This window comes from Ciconia boyciana, chromosome 6 (genome assembly GCF_034638445.1).
Source record: "Ciconia boyciana chromosome 6, ASM3463844v1, whole genome shotgun sequence".
In the NCBI taxonomy this organism is placed as follows: Eukaryota; Metazoa; Chordata; class Aves; order Ciconiiformes; family Ciconiidae; genus Ciconia; species Ciconia boyciana.
In genome coordinates, this window is record NC_132939.1 from 59390241 (window position 1) to 59417396 (window position 27156).

General features: G+C 40.4%; 1 protein-coding gene across 1 annotated transcript in view; it reads left to right on the forward strand.

Moving 5' to 3' along the window:
• Positions 1-18587, forward strand: part of DYNC1H1 (dynein cytoplasmic 1 heavy chain 1) — a 46995-nt gene extending 28408 nt beyond the window's left edge. Inside the window, exons 48-78 of the mRNA XM_072865616.1 lie at positions 70-274; positions 414-587; positions 684-803; positions 932-1052; positions 1680-1875; positions 2529-2646; positions 3633-3848; positions 4415-4627; positions 4818-4945; positions 5364-5517; positions 6322-6468; positions 6550-6700; positions 6909-7162; positions 7326-7460; positions 7559-7653; positions 7746-7920; positions 9529-9604; positions 10735-10895; positions 11171-11282; positions 11364-11424; positions 11812-11935; positions 12277-12390; positions 12668-12838; positions 13049-13266; positions 13450-13553; positions 14524-14735; positions 15598-15751; positions 16556-16698; positions 17097-17265; positions 17627-17754; positions 18204-18587. Of these exons, the coding sequence (XP_072721717.1) occupies positions 70-274; positions 414-587; positions 684-803; positions 932-1052; positions 1680-1875; positions 2529-2646; positions 3633-3848; positions 4415-4627; positions 4818-4945; positions 5364-5517; positions 6322-6468; positions 6550-6700; positions 6909-7162; positions 7326-7460; positions 7559-7653; positions 7746-7920; positions 9529-9604; positions 10735-10895; positions 11171-11282; positions 11364-11424; positions 11812-11935; positions 12277-12390; positions 12668-12838; positions 13049-13266; positions 13450-13553; positions 14524-14735; positions 15598-15751; positions 16556-16698; positions 17097-17265; positions 17627-17754; positions 18204-18332 (4678 nt within the window). The 3' untranslated portion in view covers positions 18333-18587. The remainder of the gene's footprint in view (positions 1-69; positions 275-413; positions 588-683; positions 804-931; positions 1053-1679; positions 1876-2528; positions 2647-3632; positions 3849-4414; positions 4628-4817; positions 4946-5363; positions 5518-6321; positions 6469-6549; positions 6701-6908; positions 7163-7325; positions 7461-7558; positions 7654-7745; positions 7921-9528; positions 9605-10734; positions 10896-11170; positions 11283-11363; positions 11425-11811; positions 11936-12276; positions 12391-12667; positions 12839-13048; positions 13267-13449; positions 13554-14523; positions 14736-15597; positions 15752-16555; positions 16699-17096; positions 17266-17626; positions 17755-18203) is intronic.
• The last annotated feature ends 8569 nt before the right edge of the window (positions 18588-27156 follow it).

Genomic DNA, 27156 nt, shown 5'->3' on the forward strand with positions numbered 1-27156 from the left:
CAACATGCATTACAAATTCTATTAAAAGAGTACTTTTTGGGAAGTCTTCACAAATGCTTTGTATTTCAGGTGTGTCTTGAACTGGTTTGGAGACTGGTCAACTGAGGCACTGTACCAAGTTGGCAAAGAGTTCACAAGCAAAATGGATCTTGAGAAACCAAATTATATTGTGCCCGATTACATGCCAGTTGTGTATGATAAGCTACCACAACCACCATCACACAGGGAAGCTATTGTTAATAGTTGTGTGTTTGTTCATCAGACTCTCCATCAGGTATGTTTTTATTAAATTGCTTAACTTCTATTGATCTCTAGGCCACGGCATCATGCACCAGTTTCCTAAAAAGTATGGTCTTTGGCATTTGAATAGGTTTAAAACCAATGCGTAATCTACAATTCCTTCTTCCCTAAAGGCTAATGCTCGTCTAGCAAAACGAGGAGGCAGAACCATGGCAATCACACCACGCCACTATTTAGACTTCATCAACCATTATGCCAACTTGTTCAATGAGAAACGAAGTGAATTGGAGGAACAGCAAATGCATTTGAATGTTGGCCTTAGAAAAATCAAGGAAACAGTTGATCAGGTACATATCTTTAAAACTTTGCCCTTTATAAGGCTGGAGTGATTAAATAGATCCCCATGCTTAATCTGAATTCTCCCATCTTACAATCTATCTCAGGTGGAAGAATTGCGGCGTGACCTAAGAATAAAGAGTCAGGAACTGGAAGTGAAGAATGCAGCAGCCAATGACAAGTTGAAAAAGATGGTGAAAGATCAGCAAGAAGCTGAGAAGAAAAAGGTAAAAATCTTTGTTAATTCTCTGTGCATAGTAAATATTTTTATTTACCAAACAGAGCCTGCAGAGCAAGTACTGGAAGAAGTTCAACTTCTAAAAAGCAGTATTTTGTCTGTGAAACTTTATCTTAGGTCATGAGCCAGGAGATTCAGGAACAGCTGCACAAGCAGCAGGAGGTCATTGCAGACAAGCAGATGAGTGTGAAAGAAGATCTTGACAAGGTGGAGCCTGCTGTTATTGAAGCTCAGAATGGTATGTTAGCACCTGAAGAGATCACACTATGGGACTGGATCTCAAACTGAAGTCTATGGGAATGTGTTTTGGTGTGGTCTGAGTTGGTCCTGCTTAACAAAAGTGTAGGCTCTTAGCGTGGAGCTGAACAGTGTTGAAGAAATTCCTAATCTTTGAGCTCTGATTTTGTGCTGTTTGTAGTACTGATCTGGTACTTGATACTCCTTTTATGGCTTGTGGCTTCACTTCTGGCAGACCAGCTCTAGTTATTTATTTGGTCTATATATTAATAAAAAAGCCTCATAATCAGAAAGACCACTAATGCCTTATTACTGCACAGGCAGCATACAATCAAGCTGTCCATTCATTAAACTGGATAGAGGCGTCGTTGCTTATAATAAAGCTTTAAGTGAATCGTTTTTAGGCAGCAGAACAAGTTGCCTGTGGCCAGTTGGCAAGCTGACATTCACAAAAGTTTATCTAGTGATACAGTAGTTTGAATGTTATCCACTAGTATCTGCTTCTCTAGTAATCTCAAATTCCTTTTGAGACTCTTGAAACATGTTTACTAATCCAAGGTACTTTAATGGACTTTGACTGTTCATTTTCTTCCCAATCAACTTTCATCATCTTTCTGGCGCTGGTTAGCTGTGAAGTCAATAAAGAAACAGCATCTGGTAGAGGTCCGTTCTATGGCTAATCCACCTGCAGCAGTGAAGCTAGCACTGGAGTCCATCTGCCTACTACTGGGTGAAAGTACAACTGACTGGAAACAAATACGTTCCATCATCATGAGAGAGAACTTCATTCCAACCATTGTTAACTTCTCTGCTGAGGAAATCAGGTAAAGTGCAAGTGTGAATTATTTATGTGAATAAACTATTCAGAAAGATATGGAAGGTCTTAATTGGACTTTTTCTCTGTGTAATTGCTTTAGTAGCACTTGACTTCTTGTGAGACTAATTTACTCCTGCATGTAATGAATGTGTAGGTGGTACAGGAAACAGACTACTGAAGCAAAGGTGTATCATGCAAACTGGGACAAAACAGATGCTGTTGAGTAACTTCAAGGCATGGTTGCAAAGCAGTGTGTTACTTTCCAATGCCACATTATTAGTTGAAAATTGTTACGCAGCAATAACAGACCAGGTTGCTGAGGGCTTTATCCAGGCTGATCTCCTAGCTGGCTCTGGATCTAAGCAGGAGGTCAGACTAGAGACCTCCTGAATCCCTTCCAACCCCTAATTTTTCTGAGCAGAGTTAAGCAATTTGTGGGCGACTAATCCTAAAATATTGTTAAATGCTTTTTATCACCCATAAGCTGTAATTTCTGAAACAACATCTTGAACTAATTAAAACATCTCAGCTACCAGTCAGCAAAACTGCTAGGAAATGTTCATGTCAACTGTGGAAGGCAGGCCAGATAAAGAGATACTGAACACCTGTGTGCTGGCATACAGTGTACTCATGCTACCTCTAAAAACTTTTCCCTTGCAGTGATGCCATCCGGGAGAAGATGAAGAAAAACTACCTGTCAAATCCAAGTTACAACTACGAAATTGTAAACAGAGCATCATTGGCCTGTGGGCCTATGGTGAAATGGGCAATTGCACAGGTAAAGCCAGTACTGTGGGAAAGCAAACATAAGGTGAAAAGAGTAAGCCTGAAAGCATATAACAGTGTCTAAAGGCTCTGAATCTGTCTCTGTTAAACTAAATATTTCAAGCTATTTTGCTTCTAAGAAACCAGTAGAAGGTTCAGATTAATGCTTTTGGGCCCTGTAGTACTGTGCCAGAGAACTAATGGCCAGTTGTGATATAGCTTTTGCACCAAGAAGCTTTAGGTAAACAATAGCTGATCCTTTCTGTAAGTAGTGTCATTCTACAGGACGATACAGTTCTCAGCTGGAAAGTGTAATGCAATCCTCTTAATGAAACTTATGCAGTCTCTGTCTTGCTTCAGAGTGGGGCACACTCACAGGCAGCTCTGTTAAGGTCTTTTAGGCAGACTTTTAAATACTTGACTAGTTTCCTAAAGGAATAGACTTTTGGGAAGATGCCCCCAGACTGAGATATCCAAGGATGGTTTCACTTGCCTGTTGGTGTTCAATGCAGCAGTATGCTTGACTTGTGAAAACTGTGCTTATTATGAATGGCATGACGTGTAGAGACTCCGTTTAGCTTGAATCTTGCCAAAAGGTCCTATTCTGATTGTTCTGTGGCTTGGCTATGCTCAATTCTTTACTAAGAAAGGCAGATTAGCTCAGTACTGGCATGGACACTCAATCAAGTATTTATGCAAAAAACAGTGCTGTACACTGCTTAGTGTGGTCTCAGCCTTTCAGATTACTTCCTGTAAGTCTACAGAGCAGTAAAAGAATCTTGCAAAAAGCAATTACTTTTGTGTCTGGGCTTGGTTTAAACTAGAGTCCTAGGGACTGATAAACAATCTTATGTTTCTGTTAAGTAGCTATGCATTCTTATACAGGTCGCAAGTACCTAAGCTTGAAAAGATACAATTGATAGTATATACTTGAATGCTGTGGTTCTTGTTAACGTGTGTGATTTTAGAAAGTATAAAGGGCCTGTTTACTGTTTACAGCTGAACTATGCTGATATGTTGAAAAGAGTAGAACCTCTACGCAATGAACTGCAGAAGCTGGAGGATGATGCCAAAGACAACCAGCAGAAAGCAAATGAAGTAGAGCAGATGATTCGTGATCTTGAGGCCAGTATTGCCCGTTACAAAGAAGAATATGCAGTACTTATTTCAGAGGCTCAAGCTATTAAGGCAGACTTGGCTGCTGTAGAAGCAAAAGTAAGACTTTTATATATCAGTAATTTTCCATTCTTTAATCTTTGACAGTTGGAAATTGAACCATTCTTCAAACTTGTGAGCAGACTTGGTTGCTTTCCCTGTGCAGTGCATCTGAGCTGTCTGTTTCATCCCTGGATCTCACAAACTTCTTAAGCTACTAAAATCTGGCTGGAGTTAGAAATATCAACTCATGTTGCCAGTTGATTAATGAGACAGTTCACATAAGGCTTAAAATAAGTGGGAAGCCTTTGGAAACAGGCATGGATGTAGTGTAATTATGTCTTAACTGGACTTTACTGGGGGCGGGGAGGGCGGAATTCCCAATGTACTTGAGCTAATTATTAACGTCACTATTATGCCAGTACTTACACTGTTGAATAACAGTGTATAAATCACAGTTGAATACCAACATAACAAATGAACACTGAAGTGAAGAAACACTAATTTAATTTCATTCTGAGCTTTTAAATTTAACTTGGGTCTTGAGTCAATATAAGTGTCCCCAGAGACATTTAATACCATAACAATTCATCATCTAAAGAGACTACTTCACCACTTATTTCTAGGTAAACCGTAGCACAGCTCTTCTGAAGAGTCTTTCTGCTGAACGTGAAAGATGGGAAAAGACAAGCGAAACTTTCAAGAATCAGATGTCCACTATTGCAGGAGACTGCTTACTTTCAGGAGCTTTTATTGCCTATGCTGGCTACTTTGATCAGCAGATGCGTCAGAATCTGTTTACTACGTGGTCTCACCATTTGCAGCAAGCAAATATCCAGGTAAAGATATGGTCATGATAAGTTAACCATAAATCAATTTACTGCAACAGTTAAAGGAGTTTTAAGATTGCTAAGTAACGAATGGAGCTACTGGAAAAGAATACCTTGTAGAACTGCATTTACTCAAAACGTCTTCACCAGCTAGTTGGAGAATCTCCAGTCAAATACTAACTGTATGTACTACTTGCAGTTCCGTACAGACATTGCAAGGACAGAGTACCTTTCCAATGCAGATGAGCGGCTTCGCTGGCAAGCAAGTTCTCTACCTGCAGACGATCTATGCACTGAGAACGCCATCATGCTCAAGCGGTTTAATAGGTATTTCATTCTAAGATGTAGAGTAAAGCAACATTCTCACAGCAGACCGGGTTTTGCACCTATCAAAGAATCATAGTAACTCTTTTAAAGCGCTGTTTCACTGTTATGAGAGCTTCTAATGTTTGTAAAAGCTTCTCAACCATGTGTAAACATAAAAACTCATTCATCTTTGCTTGCCTTTTTTGTTATGCTTAGCTGTTAAAATAAGTTGGCTTGAACTGGAAGCTATTTTGTTGTCCAAATACAGACTTACCTTTCAAAACTGAACTGAAAAAAGTCATTGAACCTGGCCAACTTATTCCTTCAATATATAAGCGTTTAGAGTTGAGACTAATAATGCAATCTAAATTCATAAAATTGCTTAGAGGCTGTCTGCAGTCAAAACCCAGATAATGAAAGTGTTTTACTACTAACTTAGGTATCCATTGATCATCGATCCCTCTGGGCAAGCTACAGAGTTTATCATGAATGAATATAAAGACCGTAAGATAACTCGTACTAGTTTCTTGGATGACGCTTTCAGGAAGAACTTGGAAAGTGCTTTGAGATTTGGTAACCCGCTTCTGGTACAGGTTAGTTGCATGATCATGTAGAAACTATTTAAAATTCTTAAATTCTGCCCTGTGTCCTAGAAGAGTTTGCAATTATTCTGTTAGTAAGATGCAAACAACTTTATTTTCAAACCGTAATTTAACAAGTAAACTAGTACTGAGTGATATGTGATGTGTTAGTTCTGAGAAAAATATTAGTGAGATACACAGTCAAAAGAAGGTATTTCCTTTTTCCACCATTGTAAGATCAAATGCTTTTATTTTCAAATTATCTTTCTTTACTTCCACTCTATAAAATGATTTGCAACCTGTCTGTCTGTTCCTTTGTTCCCATATGCTATCTGTAGTCGTAGGTAATAGCACCTAATATGGCTAGTTATCTAGAATTAAATCTAGTCTGAGTAGCAGGAAGAAGTTTCAGTAATATAAAGAAGTAGGCAACTGTAGGAATAGTTGACTTTCGCTTGAGATAGATACACTTTTCGTTTCTTAGTATGGAAATGGGAAGACAAAGGATTCACTCACAGGTGAGATCAGTAGCTGTTGCTTGTGCTGCTTAGAATAGCATTATTATGCATTAGAACTTATTATGCATTAGAACTAACACAATAATAATATTCCCCTACTGAGATTTTGTATGGTAATAGCCTAAACACTGTGTTTGTGTAGCTCAACTATGAATCTGAAGTGGAAATGCCTTCTGAATGTGATCCGTATTCATAACCAACTGCAAATTGATTGCTACCAGAGCTTTAAGCCTCAGTTGGATCAGGATTTTTAGCTTGAGACACTTGCAAGAATCTCTTAACACATCTCTGCTTCTAGGATGTGGAGAGCTATGATCCAGTTCTGAATCCTGTTCTGAATCGTGAAGTCCGGAGAACTGGAGGCAGAGTTCTGATTACTCTGGGAGACCAAGATATTGATTTGTCACCATCCTTCGTTATCTTCCTCTCCACCAGAGATCCAACAGTAAGTAAAACAAAAGACTGTCCTGTTTGTAGAAGTGGTATGTCAGAGAACTGAGAAAGTTTTTCATGTTTCCTGTGACAGGTTGAATTCCCACCGGACCTCTGCTCTCGTGTTACATTTGTGAACTTTACAGTAACTCGCAGCAGCTTACAGAGCCAGTGTCTGAATGAAGTCCTGAAAGCTGAAAGACCAGATGTTGATGAAAAACGCTCTGACCTCCTCAAGCTTCAGGGTATGCTTACCAAAATTAAAGTAACTTCCTCCTCTTCTAAAAGAATACAGTGGTTTTACTGTAGCTGTAGAAATACATGGTGACATATCTTCATAGCTGATACTCTTGCTTTTTCAGGATGTCCCATGGCAAAGTATACACAATTCATAAAATTCTTAAAAACTAACACATCTATACAACACGTAACCTAATTTTTCTTCTAATTAAGGTGAATTTCAGCTGCGCTTGCGTCAGTTAGAAAAATCCCTACTACAAGCGCTTAATGAAGTGAAGGGACGTATCCTGGATGATGACACCATCATTACTACTCTTGAGAACCTGAAGAAGGAAGCAGCAGAGGTCACCAGAAAAGTAGAAGAGACTGATATTGTCATGCAAGAAGTGGAGACTGTTTCTCAGCAGTATTTACCTCTTTCTACAGCATGCAGCAGTATCTACTTTACTATGGAGTCACTGAAACAGGTAGGATGAGTTCTTCCTACCAGAAGCTTCATGTATTTACTGTTCAAAGCTGAAGAGGCACTAATTCGAGCCCTGGCTGCTGTATTGCAGTTTGTTAGGCATAAGCCATTGACTATCAAACAGCAGGACTCTAGAGAGAAAAAAACAAACTCTTGTCTTTCAGATACATTTCCTGTACCAATACTCTCTCCAGTTTTTCTTGGACATCTATCACAACGTCTTGTATGAGAACCCAAATCTGAAGGGAATTACAGACCATACTCAGCGTCTCTCAATCATCACAAAGGATCTCTTTCAGGTTCAATTTTTTAATTAGTAAATGTAATTCTTTAATCATTTTTGAAGGGTCAGAGTTCAAGGCTTCTTATGCTACTAACTTCACTGTTTTGTTGGTAGGTGGCTTTCAATAGAGTGGCACGTGGCATGCTGCATCAAGATCATATAACATTTGCTATGTTGCTGGCCCGGATTAAACTGAAAGGCACTATTGGGTAAACGTTTGTTTTCTCACTTCACTTTAGTTGAAAAAGGGAGGGATGTCTTGAAGGCACCTAGCTAATGTCATCTTTTCCCTTAACATTAGGGAGCCTACGTATGACGCAGAATTCCAGCATTTCTTGAGAGGGAAGGAGATTGTACTAAATACTGCATCTCTCCCAAAAATCAATGGTTTGACTGTAGAGCAAACAGAAGCAATGATGAGGCTGAGCTGCCTTCCTGCATTTAAGGACCTTGTTTCAAAAGTTCAAGCTGATGAGGTAAGTGTTGGCTAGGGTGTGTTTCTGCACTAAACTACCTGGTAAAGCTTTCTGGGTGTCTGCTTTAAGAGCTTCATGCTTACAAGTAAGCTTCCTAGGATGAGAAGGGAAGCCTTACAGATTAACTAGTTGTAGTTCTTGTGGAAATGAATGTTCTTACTTCATTTGTAATCAAGCTATGAAACTGGAGTTGTAAATACCAGCATTGTTCATCACTCAGCCTTGGAAGCAGCTTCACCATTCATCTAACTTTGTGGTCGGCTTTGGTTCCTGTGGTAGCAGAAAGTGTGATACTGCATGTCTTTCACTGTATCACTGTTATATGATAATTATGCAGTAGAGGGGAGTAGCCCTAGCCATATAGAACATCATTATGGTGGGCTCTTGGACATTACTATTTGGAATCAATTTGGATAGTGCTCAGCTGCTGAACACTTTGCTCCTTCTGATGTCCTAAGTGTTCTAAGAATACATCTGTGTCCTGACTATGAAACTGTACCAGAATATGTCCGTAGCTTAAATAGTACCTGTTTGCCCTATCTAGTTTTTATATTTGTCTGGTTTTGGCTGGTATAGAGTTAATTTTCAGCATGGGAAGCTGAAAAGTCCTTGACCAGTGTAAACACCACTTAGCAACAACCAAAACATCAGTGTGTTATCAATATTATTCTCATACTAAAATCCAAAACACAGCACTATACCAGCTACTAGGAAGAAAATAACTCAATCCCAGCTGAAACCAGGACAATATTAAAAGTTGAATTCTCTTTGCTACATCTAGATTTCCTCAAACTCTTCAGCCTGGGGTAAAATAATGTATAGCTTGGGCTGGGACTTGCTAGAGATCTGTAGAATCAGGGGTGCTTGGAGAATCAGGGGATATCAGTGAAATGATTGGACATATCTAAAGAAAGCATAATAGACAGAGCATAATTTGAGTTTTACATGTGGATTTTTGTTTAAAAAAAATGGCAGAACTTGGAGAAATTCATTGAAGAAAAATGAGTCAAGAACTTACTAAATGTGCTGGTCAGATTGCAGTCTTGCTCAGGGGAATGTTCAAACCATTTATATCTAGAAGCCTTGGAAAAGACCAAACTATGTTGAGTGTTGGACGATATTTGGGGCTAAGTTTAATGTTTGACTTAATTTCATTAATATAATAGTGCTTCTGTTTAACAGTGTTAGCCCTGTCTTATTTCTCAAGACTTATTCATAGATGGAAGCTCAAATGCTTCATCTGGTACTCAATCTAAATTTTATTCTAAAGACATATTATAAGGTATGAGCATTAAATGGGAAAAATCTTATGAACTTGTGCATTTCATTGTTTAAACATTTAGCTACTTATGAGAATTTTTAAAGATCTGTTTGCAAATCCAAAGCTAGTAGAACTTGGACTGTACCAAGTTCAACCCTACCCTAGCAATCTTTGTTTCCTACTGAAAGCTGGTATGTAGCTGAAGACTTCTGCAGTACATTAAATTCTAGATTTTAAGGCTGAGATTGAACGTCTCTGTTGCACCATCAACAGGACCTGCACCTTGCAGCAGGTTTTTGATGCCATGAAACTCCGTTTCAGGTTTTTTGCATTTTCTTTCAATACAGCAATTCTGTATCTGGCTGGATAGCAGTTCACCAGAGCAGACTGTACCATACCTTTGGACTGAAGAAAAACCTTCAAGTAAGTTAAGTTGCACTATTGCCCACACCAATGCTGCTGTACTGACTTTAATCTAAGTAGAATTACTATGATTTTTAAAGCAATTCTAAAGTAGAACTTTAATTTGGACCTTAATGCCTGGGAAAATCATAAAGTTGGGATTGCAGAAGAACCTCAAGTCTGGTGTTTGTGTTTTGGGTTTTTTTAAGCAATAGTCACTACACGTGGTTCCTGCACTTTAACCTGTGATCTGGTCTTCCACTGAGGATGAAGCGTACTTCCACAATCTCATTAGATTGCATAATAATTTGGATTGATCTTAGTCATTGCAAATCTGGAGGCAGCTCAATACTCTAAAAAGCTCCAAGACACAGATTTTCTGAGGACAGGGCTGGTCTACTAGAATGTTTCCTCCTGCAGTTGTATCTAAGCATAAAGTCTTAATTCTTGCTGCATTAGTTGCTAGTGCTAATTTGTTACGAGTTAGAACTTAAGGGTAACTGTTGCCTTTCAGCTCCTCCCTATCTGAAAGGTAACGTTAGGAAGTGTTTGCTGTTTGTGATCATTCAGGGCTCGTTCCTGTAGGTGGCTTTCTAAATTAAGGATTCTAAGCTTGTATTTACTAGCTACCATAAAGCTGCTTGACCGTTAACTGAAGCAACTCTAGGTTATCTATCCTATCCAGGCTAGACAAGTATATAATACTTCAAAATCTAGCAGAATGGCAGATTATTGAATGAGTGAGAAGATATGAAGAGATATTTTGTCCCTGGAAGTTAAAATCACTTCATGGCAATACTTCTAGACTGTACATTTTGTAAACCAGTAGGATTTCAGTAGAATCCAAAAGCATCTTGTCAAGGTAGGCTTTTTAAAGGCCTCACAACATGAGCAACTGAGAAGGTAATTAAAATGTTGCAGAAGACAAACCAACTGAAGATGGTAAATTTCTTTTGACTGTCAAAGTGCAGACAGAATATAAGCATTCCATTAATAACATTGCAGCAGATCTTTCAAAGGGATAATTAACTCTCTGAGTATCTGGTTTTCAGAACAAGATGGGAAAAATTGAATGGAAAATTGATAAGAGGAAAGTGTTGAGGGAGGATGGTTTTCTTACCTGTCCATCCAATCCTGTCTCCCCTTTTCAGCTCCTATTGGACAGGCCATTCATCGCTTGCTTCTGATCCAGGCCTTCCGTCCAGATCGTTTGTTGGCAATGGCACATACCTTTGTTTCAACAAATCTTGGAGAGTCTTTCATGTCCATTATGGAACAGCCTTTAGATCTGACACACATCGTAGATACAGAGGTAACCTGCTTGTTTTTGAAAGGCTAAAATCTTGAGGTAATGCTCAGTGCCATCTTGCATGAGTTCTGTAGCAAGTAAAGCTATCTACTGGAACATTTCTTCCACTTATCCTTCTCCTGAAGGTATGAAGAATGGATTGTTTTCCTATTTGTTAATGTAAAACTAAGAGTAGCATAATGTCTTTAGCTGGCCAGAGGGAATTAAAACTGAACTTACTCCATTCCTGTATTCATATAGTGACTGAATCGTATCCTTTTAAACTTCTCGGACAATAGGTGAAACCTAATACCCCTGTGCTGATGTGTTCAGTGCCTGGTTATGACGCCAGTGGTCATGTTGAAGACCTTGCAGCTGAGCAGAATACACAGATTACTTCTATTGCTATTGGTAAGAACAAACCATATTTCATCATCTAAGCATAAATGAAATTGTTAGCAGTAAGAGCTTTAGCAACCTTCTGTCTTTTAGGTTCTGCTGAAGGGTTTAATCAAGCAGATAAAGCAATAAACACAGCAGTGAAATCGGGAAGGTAAGTTCTATCTCCTTTTTAGCTAGGATACTGCCTAGTGGAAAGGTAAATGGCGGGGGAGAGGGAAATGATCTATTGGCTAAATAGGTAAAACTGGTTAAAAAAAATTGGGACTATCTTGTGAACTGAAATTTGTTGTAGCAAGCACAGCTGTTCACAACTTATATTTGATTTAAATATTTTCAATAGAAGTAGGTTGTATCTGCAAAACAGAAAAGTTAACCCATTTACAGTAGACAGTAACTGATTCTATGTAGAAGACAGGTTTTAAAGAGGGAGGAAAACCTGTAGCATTAATATCATATTCTGTTACTCTTCATGGTGATTGTAGTCAGGATCCATGAGCTGTACACGGAAAAACACTTGTTCTTTTTCAAAACTTCACAGATGGGTAATGCTGAAGAATGTTCACCTGGCTCCTGGCTGGCTCATGCAACTAGAAAAGAAGCTACATTCCCTACAACCCCATGCTTGCTTCAGACTCTTCCTTACCATGGAGATTAATCCAAAGGTAACATTGATCTGAAATTTCATGCTCTGGTAGAATAACTGGCTTGCAGAGCCAAGAGTGCTACCCAGGGAAGGTTTTCTCATTACTGTCTTTCTGCATTAAAGGAGGAGGAGAATACATGCTTGTCAGGGTAGTTACTAGCCTTGGTTTCTGATGACTTAATTGTAGCTGAAAACTTCATCCCATTCCTTTTGCTGCTTCCCCTACTCTCCCAAAGAAAGATGGGACATCACTGTGCTCACAGTGAGGTTTTGAATCTGATGCAAACTGTGCTGTTAGAGGGATTTAATTTAGTGGAGGCTAAAGGAGTTGGGCTTGAGTTTATATCTTTTCTCTTCTAGGTGCCAGTGAATTTGTTACGTGCTGGCCGAATCTTCGTGTTTGAACCTCCTCCTGGTGTGAAGGCAAACATGCTGAGGACTTTCAGTAGCATTCCAGTTTCTAGAATGTGCAAGGTAAGGTTACAGCTTGTGTGGGTGAAAGGAAATGCCAGAATGTGTTTGTTAAAATCTTACCTTAGAAAAAGATGATAAAATTTCAGCTTCTAAGATGTACATAGAATGTTTTGTTCTCGCAGAAGTAAAGTAGTAGTTGCTCCTTCTGTTGGTAGCATGTATTCAGTTTTGGTAGCAATCTAGCATTAAATCTGATCTTCTCTAGCCTTTTAGCAAGCTTTGATTATCAGTTCCCTTGCGTAATAAGTGTATTTGGTTTTTTCTCTCCACTTCCTAGTCTCCAAATGAGCGTGCTCGTTTATATTTCCTCCTTGCCTGGTTCCATGCCATTATCCAAGAGCGTTTGCGCTATGCTCCATTGGGTTGGTCCAAGAAGTATGAATTTGGAGAATCTGATCTGAGATCTGCCTGTGACACCGTAGATACATGGCTGGATGATACAGCAAAGGCAAGTAGTTTTGTGAACTTAAGTATAGGTAATACTTAGATTACTTAAGATCTTCAGTGAGGCAGTCTGTTCTGGAAACATTTAGTAAGTTAGAAGAGTAGGCTCAAATAACCTGGTGGCAGTTTAACTTAGTTCTTGAATTTGATTCCTCTATCAGAGGAGAGGTGAAAAGGATTGTTTCCTGCTAATTACATTGCATTTTATCTAAAGGGCCGGCAAAACATCTCACCTGATAAAATCCCCTGGTCTGCATTAAAGACACTGATGGCACAGTCCATCTATGGAGGTCGCATCGATAATGAATTTGATCAACGTTTGTTAAACACTTTCTTGGAACGTCTGTTCACTACTTTAAGTTTTGATAGTGAATTCAAACTGGCTTGCAGAGTTGATGGACACAAAGATATTCAGATGCCAGATGGAATCAGGTATCATTTTTTCCTTATCCTGATCTCTATGTACAACTTCTCTTTTTTAAAATTAAAAAGCAACCCTAACCTGTATCTCTGTGCTGGAATTTAGCTGTGTAAACATTCATTGTCAGGCAAAGAATTACCTTGCCATTCTAATAGGGGAAGCTTTCTAATGAATATTAAAACTCTGACTTGCAGGCGTGAAGAATTTGTCCAGTGGGTTGAGATGCTGCCAGATACACAAACACCATCATGGCTGGGCCTGCCAAATAATGCAGAGAAAGTTCTTCTCACCACGCAAGGTAAAATCAGAATGTCGTGGGTTAGCTTCAGTCAGCAACTAAGCCCCACACAGCCACTTGCTCACCCTCCCTCCTGGTGGGATGAGGGAGAGAATCAGAAGTGCAAAAGTAAGAAAAGTTGCGGGTTGAGATAAGAACAGTTTAATAATTGGGAAAAAGAAAAAAATATATATAACGATAATAATAATAAATTGTAACAAAAAGGAAAACAACAAAAGAGAGAGACAGAGAGGAACAAAACCCAGGGGGGGGAAAAATGTGATGCAGCCGCTCACCACCCACCCGCCCAGCCAGTCCCCAAGCAGCGATTGCTGGCCCCCAGACAGCTCGCCCCAGTTTATATACTGAGCATGTCGTCATATGCCCTTTGGCCAGTTTGGATCAACTGTCTTGGCTGTGCCCCCTCCCAGCTTCTTGTGCACCTGGCAGAGCTTGGGAAGCTGAAAAGTCCTTGGCTAGTGTAAACATTATTCAGCAACAACTAAAACATCAGTGTGTTACCAACATTATTCTCATACTGAATCCAAAACACAGCACTATATTAGCTACTAGGAAGAAAATTAACTCTATCCCAGCTGAAACCAGGACACAGAACTTTAGTCTTGCATAGATTACCAGGCCACCATTTTAACTAAAAAGCAGAAGAGAAATATAAATCCTGCTGCTGAAGAGTTGCTAGCTTTCCCCTCCTCCCTCAACATAGTTGGTTTAATTTCTGCAAGGTAAAACACTTGAGCAGTCCAAAAACTGACCAGAAGCTTATGAATTAAACATTCAACCATCCAGATGTCAAGGTCCCATCTTGATTCTGGAAAGCTTTATTGTCAGCTCTGGAGCCACCTACAGCTAGGCAGTTCTGTATCTTAGGTCTAGACTAGGGAAAAAGAAAAGTGCTAGTTCTTGCATGTAGTAGAATGTTTTCACCTTGTTGCTACTGCTTCTCTGACTAAGAGCATATCTTCTGTTTTAGGCATAGATATGATCAGTAAAATGCTGAAAATGCAGATGCTGGAGGATGAGGATGATCTAGCTTATGCAGAAACTGAGAAGAAGACAAGAACTGATTCTACATCAGATGGTCGCCCAGCCTGGATGAGAACACTGCATACCACAGCCTCTAACTGGCTTCACCTTATCCCACAAACTCTAAACCATCTGAAGCGAACTGTGGAAAACATTAAGGTAAGAACTAAGTTTTGTCTAACATAGGCATAGGAAGTGCACAAGTTCTGGTACATTGGAACAAGTGCATTGTGATTTGCAAGTACCGATTAAACTGTTGCGGAAGACAGTGGAACCTCTATTTATGTTGATTCTGACAGCCATAGCTATGTAATGCCCTGCTGGGTTTCTTGAAATGCTCTTAAAAATTGGTTTATATATTCTGGGGATTATTTGAAGAAATACAATGGTAAACTGTCTGTCAAGGGTACCACTTCTGAAGCTTCTCTGTGATCAGGTAGCAAGAAACAAGTGCTTCCTGTTGTACTTACAGCACACTGACTTGTGATATTGCCTTTAGAGCCAGTGCACGTTAATTACTGCTAAAATTTAGTGATGCTTAGCGAGGAGAGATACAGCAGCAGCTTCTGCTAACTGGGAACAGAAATTGCAAGAGCTGGAGGAAACTTTTGAGATCTGGACAGTAGTACCCTAAGCTCTAACTCGGGAATAAGCGCCCTAGTTGAATATGCCCATGATTGCCTAACTGCTTCTAAAGGCTTACTCTGCGATAGTAGGGGAACCTTTTGTTGCTGATTAAAAGAAATCCAGAGTTGATTGGAAGGAGCTGCAGCAGGCAGTCTGCATTAATTGTTCAACTAAGACTTCTACTTCCTTGGCTCTCCAAGGGAGAGGAGATTGGTTGTAAAACAGTCTCTGCAATCACTTTCTGCACCATAGACTGCATCTTCATGTTTAATGCTTGTAGTCACAGTGTCACTGGTCAGTCCATCCAGGATTTGGGGGTTGCTTTTTGTAGCAGTTTTCCAGCAAGAATCTTTAACTTTGATCTGCAACTTACTTTCACTGTTTTGATAATCAGGATCCTTTGTTCCGATTCTTTGAGAGAGAGGTGAAAATGGGAGCTAAGCTGCTTCAGGATGTTCGTCAGGACCTTGCAGATGTGGTTCAAGTGTGTGAAGGAAAAAAGAAACAAACCAACTATTTGCGTACACTTATAAATGAACTGGTGAAAGGTATGGTAGTTCAAATTAGCATCTCCCAGTACTCTCTGTGCCTCTTGCACTCTGTATGTTGGAGGCTATTATGCTCAGCAGCTTAAAAAAAAAAATTGCAGGAAAATTGGGATTGACTTTACCATTTGACACAAGCAATACTTTTGAGTCGAGCATAAAATTCCAATTGGTTTGGTTTGGGATTTCAAGTTGAAGTAGCTAATATTGGGCTTTTTTTGTAGAGTTTATATCAGCAGCTTAATTTCTAAGCTGAAGTCTTTCTCAATTCTTTCAGTCTCTGAATTGTGATGGAACAAAGTTATTTATACCACAAAGTGAATAATACTGCTCCTATAAAATCTCCTAGAAAATATTCAAGTTCTCTAAACTTCTGTTTCAAGATTGTACATAAATGTGGAATTTTCACAGACATCCTACTTCTAGTAATACATGAAGATCTGCTGTCTGCTTTGAACAAAAGCATTTCCTAAAACACAGATACTTGACCTCTTCAATTTTTTCTAAAGAACTCAAATATTCATGAAAACTTGAAGATCTGTTACTGCAGTATATAGCTGTGTGTAACTGAAGTTGCCGTTGAAGTGTTTCTGTAACTGGATGGCATTTTAAACAAATACTAGACCTGGAGGCCATTTTCTTTATAGTCTTTGAAAGTGCTTTTTTACTGAGGAGCCTTTTAAGATAGAGGCTGATATCCTGGTCCAAGTCTTAAATGGCTATTGGGAGAAAAAGTGAAGTGTCAAAATAGTGTGTTATTCCAACTTGTATGCAAACAAAACTTAATTCTAATCCCATTCTTCATAGGTATTCTGCCTCGTAGCTGGTCTCATTACACAGTGCCAGCTGGTATGACTGTTATTCAGTGGGTGTCCGACTTCAGTGAGCGCATTAAACAGCTGCAGAATATTTCCCAGGCAGCTGCTTCTGGTGGAGCAAAAGAACTAAAGGTATCTTGTGCTGACTTTTTCTAGAGGTTATACCTAATTCAGGTGGAGCTGTATAACTACTTCATGGAGTCTTCACAGCAAGACTTCTAAATAGTTCCTCAGGCAAAACAACTTCAGTCAATGTTCTCTGAAATGTGCTTGTAAATACTGTAAAATCTCCTGATCTCAGAATGGTGGGGCTTAGCGGCTAACTGTTCATACAGATTAGAGGGAAAGTTAGTATTTTAGAATGACAGAAGCCATAGCTTTAGAGCAAAAAACAGTTTAGCAGTTACACAGTGTTCCAGTAGCAGCAGGAAAATATTAATGTAGATAGATTGCTGAAGTAATATTTATGATGATAATTGATTAATATTGCAGCTGATATCCTTTTTTCAAAATTTTCCCCCCTCACATAGAACATCCACGTGTGCCTTGGTGGCCTGTTTGTACCAGAGGCATATATTACTGCTACAAGACAGTATGTTGCCCAAGCAAACAGTTGGTCCCTTGAAGAACTCTGCCTTGAGGTCAATGTTACAACTACACAGAATGCAGTACTGGATGCGTGCAGTTTTGGAGTGACAGGTAAACTTACCAGAAAGAAGGAAGTCCTTGCTCTGAGACTTTCGGAAGCTTCTGGTATTAAATGGGCTGTATCAAATGAAGAAGATCATATTGCAGAAGTTAATACACACTTTCTGAAGTTGTTTAAAGATTAGTTTGGTATTAGTTAGTAGGGAAGTACTTACAATGCTAATAAATCTCAAGAGTCAGGTCAGTATATATTTAAGCGGTGTTGGATAGTGTATCTGCTACAACCTCTTTATTTTGCAGCATGAAATACTTCTGTCTCATTTAGTGGACTTAGTCTTTAAATGATACATAGGGAGACAATCTTTGGATGTATGAAAGCTCTTAGAACCCTAAATTGTATTTCAATTTACAGGCCTGAAGCTTCAGGGAGCTACATGCAGTAACAACAAGCTGTCACTTTCGAATGCTATTTCAACTGTACTGCCCATTACACAGCTTCGCTGGATCAAGCAGACAAATGCTGATAAAAAAGCCAATGTTGTAAGTATCGATCAAAAGAATTTTAAAAAGAACTCTCGTAATTAGATGTACCTAGTAATTTTTTTCCTGAAGCTTTACGGATACTTTTATCGGGCACCACAAATCACATTGTTCTTTTCTAATATTCTCAGTGTCAGTTGGTACCTAAATTCTGGGCTAGCAGCAAACAGACCTAGTGTTATCTATGTCTTTCCTTTGTAGTTAGATAAGAACAAGGAGAGGCATCCAAAAATGCTAATGCTGTTCAGGCCAAAACTTAAATGTATACCTATAAAGAAGGCTGTGCTTTAGGTGAATTTGTGAGGCCTGGTTTTTTTCCTCTTATTTTGGGTGTTGAGTTATCTGAGACTAAATTCACATCTCATAAATACCATATAGTATTATAGAAACTTTTTATGCTCTTCAGCTACCTTACATAACTCTCCTTCTATATTCATTTTTTTCCCCAGGTTACTTTACCGGTTTATCTGAACTTCACTCGTGCTGATCTGATTTTCACGGTTGACTTTGAAATAGCTACCAAGGAAGACCCTCGTAGCTTCTACGAACGTGGTGTTGCAGTTCTCTGCACTGAGTGAAAAAAGATTTGTTGTGACTGGTAACGCTGTAGTAATTGTCAGTCTTCTGTGTAGGATTCACCTGTACTTTTGTAACCTGGTTAGGTTAGGTTGTCAGATGGATTTGTGTCGACTAGAAAAAAAGGGGGCAGTGCATTGGAAAGCTGGTAGGCTAGTTTTCTTCAAAGGAAAAATGGATGAGATTTTTAAGATGGTTATTGGTAGATATGACATTTGATGGATCATGTTATATGAAATAAAATCTATAGCAAGACTTTTGACTATTTCTGGAAATATAATTCTTACAATTTTTTTTTGGTCTGGAAAAACTGTACCTATGATCTTTTCAGAGAATAACAAGTAATAAGTCAGTATCGAAAGCATATTGTTGACCTTCACACAGCTCGCTCAGCAGCTGGTTCAGCTAACCTCCAGTAACAAGAACCTTAGAATGTAAGTCTTCAGTGCAGTAAGACACAAAGCCTGACGTTATCTGCTATGACATCTGATGCCATTGCATGAATTATTTGCAATGAACTGTCTCTTGCTTAAAGTAACCTGCTTTTACACAGCTGCTGAGATGCATTCCGAAGCTAGAGTATCCTAAACAAGGCTTTCTCATCCTATTGACCCATAGGGCTTCCTCTTTCTTAAGCTGCTTTTATGGTGAAATAAGGCTCCAGTTTCATGTCTCATTAAGCCCTGGAGAATAGTATTAAATGCTTAAACAAAGAGTTACAGTCTTATCTTGGAGACTTGCATGTCACCAACTGTTACCAAATTAGGGGAGCTGAGAGTTCTTGCTAATTGCTTGGGTTGCTGTAATGGTTTGCTTTCTCTGATCCTAAGTTCATTGAGTAAGCATTTCTGCCCTTCTGACCAACCTGTCAGAACAACTGTCCTCTCTTAATTAACAGTGGTTAATATCAAGTGTTCAAAGATGCATGTGAAGAATACAGGCTTTTCAATCTCAAAACAGAAATCTCAGGAGCTCCTTCCTTCCAGTGATTTCTCCTATGAAAGCAGTGACTTTCTGAATCTGCATCAACTCTAATATTTTTTCTGTGATAAGTGGTTCTACAGCACAGGCCTGTGCTGAGAGGAAAATTTGTTACCTAGCCTGCCTCACATGCTTGTTTCAGTTGATGCCTACTAATTACTAAAATACAGAATTCTTGCTGTGTCTACCCTCTTCATACTGTTTTGTAGCTCCTATAGTTAATCTGTGTGGGTTGAACTGTCCTGTCTGGTTTTATTCCCTTATAAAGAATGAATTCCAGAGCAGTGTATCATGTAATCTTTGCTTCTTGTAGTTCTGATCCAATTTTGATAAACAGAGGTGGGAACTACATATATCATCGAAGACTGGTTTTAACCATAACATAATGTCCTTGTGTTTCAGCTTCTATGAGTTGCTTTCCTTTCCATCACCAGAACATTAGTATCTGGAATTTATACTGTCACTTTCTCCAGGATCATTTGAAATATGTTGTACAGTAAGGAAGCAGACCTCCTACTGATAGCGGTGTGCTCTGGATACCAGTTGTAGCATGAAATACTAGCTAAAATACATATAAGTTCTAGCTAGTGGCAGCTCAGCTGAACATGCACCTTTCAGCTACTGCTTTTTGTGCATAGCTCAGCACCTGGGCTGTGGTACCAGCTTACAGCTACTATAAAAATCTTCAGTTAGTTAAACCAGTTCCATGTATTAGCAAGTACTAATGAGATCAAGATGGTCTCAAATATGCTTGAAGTAAGCTAGAGCTTCCCAAACTATTCAGCTCTTTATATGTTAACTTCTCCATTAGGCCTGGATTAACAAAATGTGCATTTTCAGTTCAGAAGTTAACCCACAGTTGCATTCTCATACTGAATAAGCAGACTTTGAATGTCTGAGTGAATACTGTCCCAGGTGGCTTACCCTGCAACTTATTTCTCCCCTGATTGTTTGTGGATTATTTATTTCAGTATGCTGTTTTAAACAACCAGTTTAAGTGAAACCCTCACTAGATGGGGTTTAGGGTTCTTGGCTGCAGTTTGAAGGTCAGTAGTTCAGTTTTATTTAGCCTCAGATGAGGTGGTTGAAGACCATTCAGCAGAGAGCTAGGACTTAAAAGGGTATGACTTCCCTGCCATGGGGCTGAAGGGCTTGGCTACATCACAGTGTCATATTTTTGAAGCTTTTCACAAGTCTTAGTTCTAGAGCAATCTGTGGTCTAGTTGCAGTACACAAATCTGTAGCTGCAAGGAGTTTTTTTTCTGCAGTTAACTTCACAGCTGTCTTCAAGGAGTTGAGGACTGTGTTCACTGTAAATGGCCCCACCTGCAGCATTTTTTGCTGCTGGGCCAAGTCGGAGGGCAAGCACAGTAGCTTGTGTCTTACAGCAAAGGCTTCTGTTAGAACAATAAGATTCAAACAAACAGCTTTGTTTCCAAGCTGATTAAAACCATCTCTGTGTCTCCAGACTAGGGATAAGGGAGAAAGCAAAGTTGCTTTAAAAAAAATAAATATGCAGGTGTTAGTGGAAGGGTGCAAGGCTAGAAGTTAAACAGTATTTTGAGTGGCTTTCCACCTTATGAAATGGCAAATTAAAAATCTGTCAGTCATACAGAATGAATGTTTTCACAAGTAGTTGGTACCAACATATTTCAAGCCATCATTATACTTCTATAGATTGTGGTTCCCCTTCCACATAAATGGACTACCCCAATTCTAAAGGTGATAAAAAGAAGTTACCATACAGGAGGGGGAGATCAGAGATGCAGTTTTTGCTAATCTAACTGGCGTCCCATCTGTGTGCACTATTTCTGCAGCTTATAAGTGATTGTTCTCACTAAGGAAGAAGAGTGCTTTCAGCTCACGTGTCCAGCTTCACACTGTAAATTCTAAACTGGCAGGTATACTGAGACTGTATACCTAAAACATAGTTCAAAACAGGCACGACCAGATACATTAGTAGCACAAGTCAACTTCTTCCTCTTTGAAGAGGAAGGAAAAAAAAAAACCACACAAAACACACAAAGCAACAGAAGCTAGATTGCCTTTAGTTGCACTCAGTTCAACTTAATGCAATTCTGTTGTTCGTAGTCAAACCTGTAAGATCATTCACCATACAACTATTTCCCTCCTCTCATACAGTAGGTCAGACATACAAAACTGAGCAGGTGCCTCCAGGTACTAGACACAGGAGGTGGGCTGGTGCTTCAAGAGGACCCAGGCACCAAAGCAGCACCCAGGCATAAAGCTTAGCTCCGATTCTGTGGACATGCCTAGCTCGTTTTCACTTAAATTGCCACACAAACTTGTGTAGTGGATTCTGTCTTTTCAGGTGGATCTCAAAGCCTGCAGTACACAGTGCAGCTGCATTTGTAACAGGCTTGAGCTAGATTGTTTAAAGCTTGTTCATTTCAGGTACCATCTGCCAAAGAAATCTCTACCACAGTCATTCTTCAGAACAAACAGTTTGTCCAATGATTTATTCATACCTCAGATTAAGTTGCACGGAATTTCTTTCTTCTTAGTTTCTCACTAGCACCCTCTGGAATGGAAATCCCTTGTTTTCTTTTAATTAGAGGCTGTTTGGCCATTGTGCCATCAGAGTCAGCTGCTAGTATGCGTTGTGGAACACTGTTACCTGGGCTTGCAAGGAGATCTGGAGAGGCTGAAGGGTTAATACTGATCAGTGAGGAATGGTCAGGTGTCAGCCACATGGCTGTAAATGCTTCTGTGGTTCTGGTCAGTTCAGAGGATTGCAACAGGCTTCTCAGGAAATCCTTCTCTTGGCTAGGAAGTTCCAGAGGTGCTTTACAGTCATGTACTGTCTGAATTTCACTGACTTTTGTTTCTGGGCAGAGCCAGTCTGGAGGTTTAGGGAAGGGCTCTCCATCTTCTGAAGTATCAGCATTCTCCAAAGCCATTGCTTTTGGGGCACTGTTTGCCCATGGTGCAACTTTCACACTATTTAAAGAATTCAAGCTACAGTCAGAGTGAATAGATGCATCTTCTGAATCACCATCATAAGGATCTAAAAACTAAAATAAAGGTCTCCCTAAATATGGTGGATGCTTATTTGTCCATTAAAAAAAAAAAACACAAGAGGCAATATACAGTGGGCTTTACAAACCACTTACAACATAAGTCACAGACTTACTATGGAAGTTTTTCCATTTATCCACACATTCCCACCTATATTTTAATTTTTGGATGCTAGACTGAGAACAAGGCTGCTGCATAATAGTCAAACCTACTTGCAGTCCCCTGGAGTCCCTTGCTTTCCTGAGTCCTCCAGCAAGTGGGCTAGGCATGACCTATTTAAGAGAAGTCAACATAGGTTTATAAAGCACCTTCCTATGAATTATCGATCCAAGTAAGACCAGAGTAAGTAAAAATCCTAGAGAAGAGGAAGCCAGATTTTCCCCTTGCTAAAAGATAGTAAAAAGTGTATCTCAGTCTAACTTCTAAAGGCCTGGTAAAGTTAGCCTGAAGTAGAGGGACTGAGGAGAGCTATGGTAAGACTTACTGCACTTAAAACATTGCTATAAAGAGAACAATGAGTAATTGTATACCTCACCACCAGAAAAGTAAACCAAATCACCATTTAACTAATAGTAGCCAAGATATAACTTAGAGAGCTTCCCTCCCACTCAGGTCTCCTTTTCTTCTTTTACATAGGGATGATCTGAAATTCTTCCTTATTAGTTGGATGATTAATTTGCTGTCCCTTGGAGAGTTCTGTAACTAACACAGTCAAACTGAGTCCTTTTAATCAGTCTCAATATTGCTACTGTAACACTGAAGTTTCAGGCTTCTTTTCCCCATGTGGTTAAACACAGAGTTGTCCAGACCTGGACCAAAAACTTTCTTCATGAAGTTGTGCTTGAGAAGCACATCATTCTGAAACAGTGCTTCTAATTGGTCTGTTAAAAAAAAACAGAAAAAAACACCAAAAACCACCCAATCATATAGCGAGACTCCCTTTTAAAAGCGAACCACAGGTACAAAGCGGTCACACAAAGGGAAAAAAGCCTACTGCAAGAAAACTGCTCCTTTAGAAGGATCCATCACAGCTGCTCAGAGAACAAGTTGCCAGTCACTGCTGTGCCCGCTTTCAGTGGGGAAGGAGGAGAGTCTGAGCACAGCTGATGCAAAGCAGGGCTTGGCAAATCTGGACTCCTCACAACAGGAACCCAAGGGCTTTAGTGGAGGAGCTGAAGTCCAAGCCTATTTGCAACTGTGCATTCTTGTGCTAGTTCAAGGACACAAGAGACATCCCCACAAAGCCAGTGGGTAGTGCTGGGCAATGAGGAAAAAGCAGCTTCTGCTTCTCTAGAGAGCCCAGAAATCCCCCAGCCCTGGCCTGGCACCTGCTGCGGCACCCTCAGTGCGAGCAACCAGCTCTTTGTCCAGGCTGGCACCTTTGCAAGCCCCTCTTCCACCCAGCCCAGCCATCAGAGTCCAGCCAGGCAGCTGGGCTTCCAGCCTTGTTTCTCCCAGAAGGAGACCATGGACAACTCCAGCTTTCCCCTGTGCTTTCTGGAAGGTAAAGTGGTGGCAGGTTCCCGCCAGACAGCTTCTCTAAGCCACGGAGCACAGTGATTTGCATGGACTAGCAGCAACCATCAGTTCTGAAGACTTTGACTCAGAAATTAAGTATTTAGTTCTCCACTCTGGAATCAGGCCTTTTTTCATCAACATTAAACAGAACAATGTTCAGGAAGTTACCAATATTCTTAAGTAACTGCCACAGTAACAGAGCTGCTCTCTTAATCTCATCCAAAATTAGAGTAGGTAGAAGGTAGAGGTTCTCCACCCAGAGCTGTAGAAATCCTGCTGGACCAGAGCTGCTGAAAGTTAACCACCAGAAACAGCCCAGTTCAGCTTTAAGCACTTCTTAGCAGAGAAGTGCTTATGCTACATTTGTCTGCCTAAAACACCGGCACTTTCCTGCCTCATCCCCCCAGAATCAGTCTCGCTAAAATTAGTAGCAGTTGTAAGGAACAGCCTGATGGATAGAATAGCGTTGGGTTTGGGGTTGATGGGGTTTTTTTCCCCTTTCCTTTTACAGTCACAAAACCAACCACCCCAGCAACCATGCCTTATACTCTCCCTACTGAGACTGAAAAAAAAGAGTTGGACACCCATCAGGGAATCTCATCATCACCAAAATGCTTCAGAGAGTTGGTTCTTACCTCCGCGCTGGATTCAGACTCGGACCCCGAACTTGACTCTACCATGCACTTCTGCTGCAGAGGAGGGAGGGAAAGAAACGCTACTCAAAGCAGAAGTTACCGCAGCTTCGGGTTGAAGCTGAAGTTTAGTACAAACTGCAGATGCTGCGTTTCTCCAAAGCTTTCCCATCTGAAGCCAGCTTGTCCTTCCAAGTGTCCCACATTTGTGGTGCTGGTTGGGTTGTGCAAGTGAGACATAAGGGAAAAATAGAACTCGTCCCACCCTCCCCCCCAAAAAATACAATGGGAAGCTATCCAGAACATGCCTTGCATTTGCTAGGAACAGTAATTCCAGGTCTGTAAATAACTTTACAAAATGTTTTTTGATTTGCACTGAGGTTTTGTTTGTTTCTTTGCTTCTGGTGGGCCTACATCTCAGAACTGTATCTGCAGATAAATGACTAAAACTACATCCTCATTTTTTCTGAAGCTGTTGCTACAGGGACCTTACAAACGAACAGCCCCCTTATTCCCCAGGTGGTAGCACAGGAGTGGAACATCTTCCTCCCTTTTTGTTTCTTTTCAGGTGACACCATTTGAATTAATTCATTCACACATGTTTTTTATGCACTCTTTTCCAGCACAGCTAGCTGCACGATGAGGCTTATGACAAAGCAACTAACACTTCCTAAATTATACTTTAATAGGGAGATAAAGAAGCAGCAATTAGAAAAAAGTTACCATGTATTTACGTGCCAGTCTTTCTATGCAGTCTGGGCTTTTAACAGAATCCTTCATTTTCTGAGCATCTACTAAAACAGGCAGAGGGTAGGAAAGTACATTAGAGAAAAATCTTCTCATAGATAAATTGCCCAGACATGGTGACTCCCTTTATGACAGAAAGGTTGGTCAGTCCTTCACCAAGTCTGTGTTAAGTTCTCAAAGGCAGCTTCTGTTTAAAAACAAACAAGAAGCAGCTACTGTCTTCTACCAAAACAATGACTTGATTCACTGGTCCTTCACACAGCATGAGAAAAATATAATTTTTTAAGAAGCTTGTACTCTGTAAAGCAGATTTTTTTTTTCTTTTCAAGGCACTACAAGTTTTCTGAACCCTCAAAGAGGTATTTGTACTCAAGACATCAAACCAGACTAGAGAGGGACAAACACAAAGCCATGCTGAGAGTCAGCCCTCTGTCCCAGCCCTCCCACCCTGGTATTCAGTGCCCGTACATGCCCTGTAACAGGGCTCTGCTACAGGGTGCTCCCTTCTCCCTGTACCTTCCATGGGCTGCCCAGCCCCACGCCTCTTCCTCCACCGCTGCTTCTTCACAGCTGAGGCCATCCTGCTCCCAGCACATTCACCCTCCTCCAGCTTTATAGGCTTGGGCCCCTGGCTGCCCCACCTCCGCCCCCACCTCCCACACATGCCCTGCTCATCTCCCTCAGCCTGGAGACTTTGCTCTTTTGAAAAAGATGGGAGTGAAGCAAGGAAAGAGAGAGTAAAGTGCTCCTGTGAAAGCACCTTGTGCCACTGCTGGGGGCTCCAGACTGTTCTTTGTGATGGGTTCACCAGAGCTGACTGTGTGGAGTTCTACAGCAGAAATATTGCACAAAATAGCACAGCAGTTTGAGTCCTTTAATGATTACATTTCTCTCAGTGTATATACATAAAGGATGCATATACACAGACATGCAGACGCACCTACAGTTGAGTTTGCAAGGCCTGGTGGCCAGAGCTGCAACGCTCCCTCTCCGCTCTCACCAATTTATAGTCTGTAGCCCCATTTCATTCATGTGACCTTCAGGCTGACAGAAGCTAGTCAATAGTCAAAAGGAAAAACATCTACCCCCTCCAGAGGCAGCCAGGATATTCAGAGATGTTTCCTCCTGCCATTTGCTGCAGCAGACGATCTCCCACCTGCTGGGTGGAGGGTTGCGGTTGGACACACAATGCTTTCTAAGCATCTCTCTTAATCACTCACAATCCACCACGTGTGATTTGGAGGACTTAAGATACCGTCACCCTTACTGGCCATCACTCACTAAGAAAAGGAACAATTTTGCTATTTTTAAATACAAGGAATAGTATTTTTTCAGATTTACTGGAGAACTATGACTCAGGCCCGTTTTTCACAAAGAAGTAGAGCTGATTTGACCCTTTAAAGGCCACATCTCCATTCCTCTTCTTCTCCTCCTTTTCATAGGAAAAAGAGGAACTAATTCTTTTTACTTTTTCAAATCAAATTCCTCTTCTTCCCATTATTTCCTTCCTATCTGGCTTTCTTGCATCTTCCTACACAATGCAGAAGATACTATTGGTTTAGATGATTAATTTTTAAATGAGTATAAAAGCCTCAGTAAAACAAGCATTTCACTCTGGAGCCAGCAGGGGGTTGTTGCTCTGAAAAGGCACAGGAGCAAGTCCCTGGGGAGGTGACAGTGAGCGCAGCTGCACTGGGAACAGCTCACAAACTTCACAAGCCTTCCACCCCACTTCTGCACCAGCGGAGCTACAGCCTTGCCTCTTTTCTTACATACACCTCTTTTCTTCCCAGACACCTCTTTTTCCACCTCCTTACCTTCTCGCCCCAGGCCAGGACCGCCTGAAGGTTATTCCCCCTCTTTGGATTCTCCAGCTGCCTTCAAAACAAATCGGAGCAGCCAAAAGTCT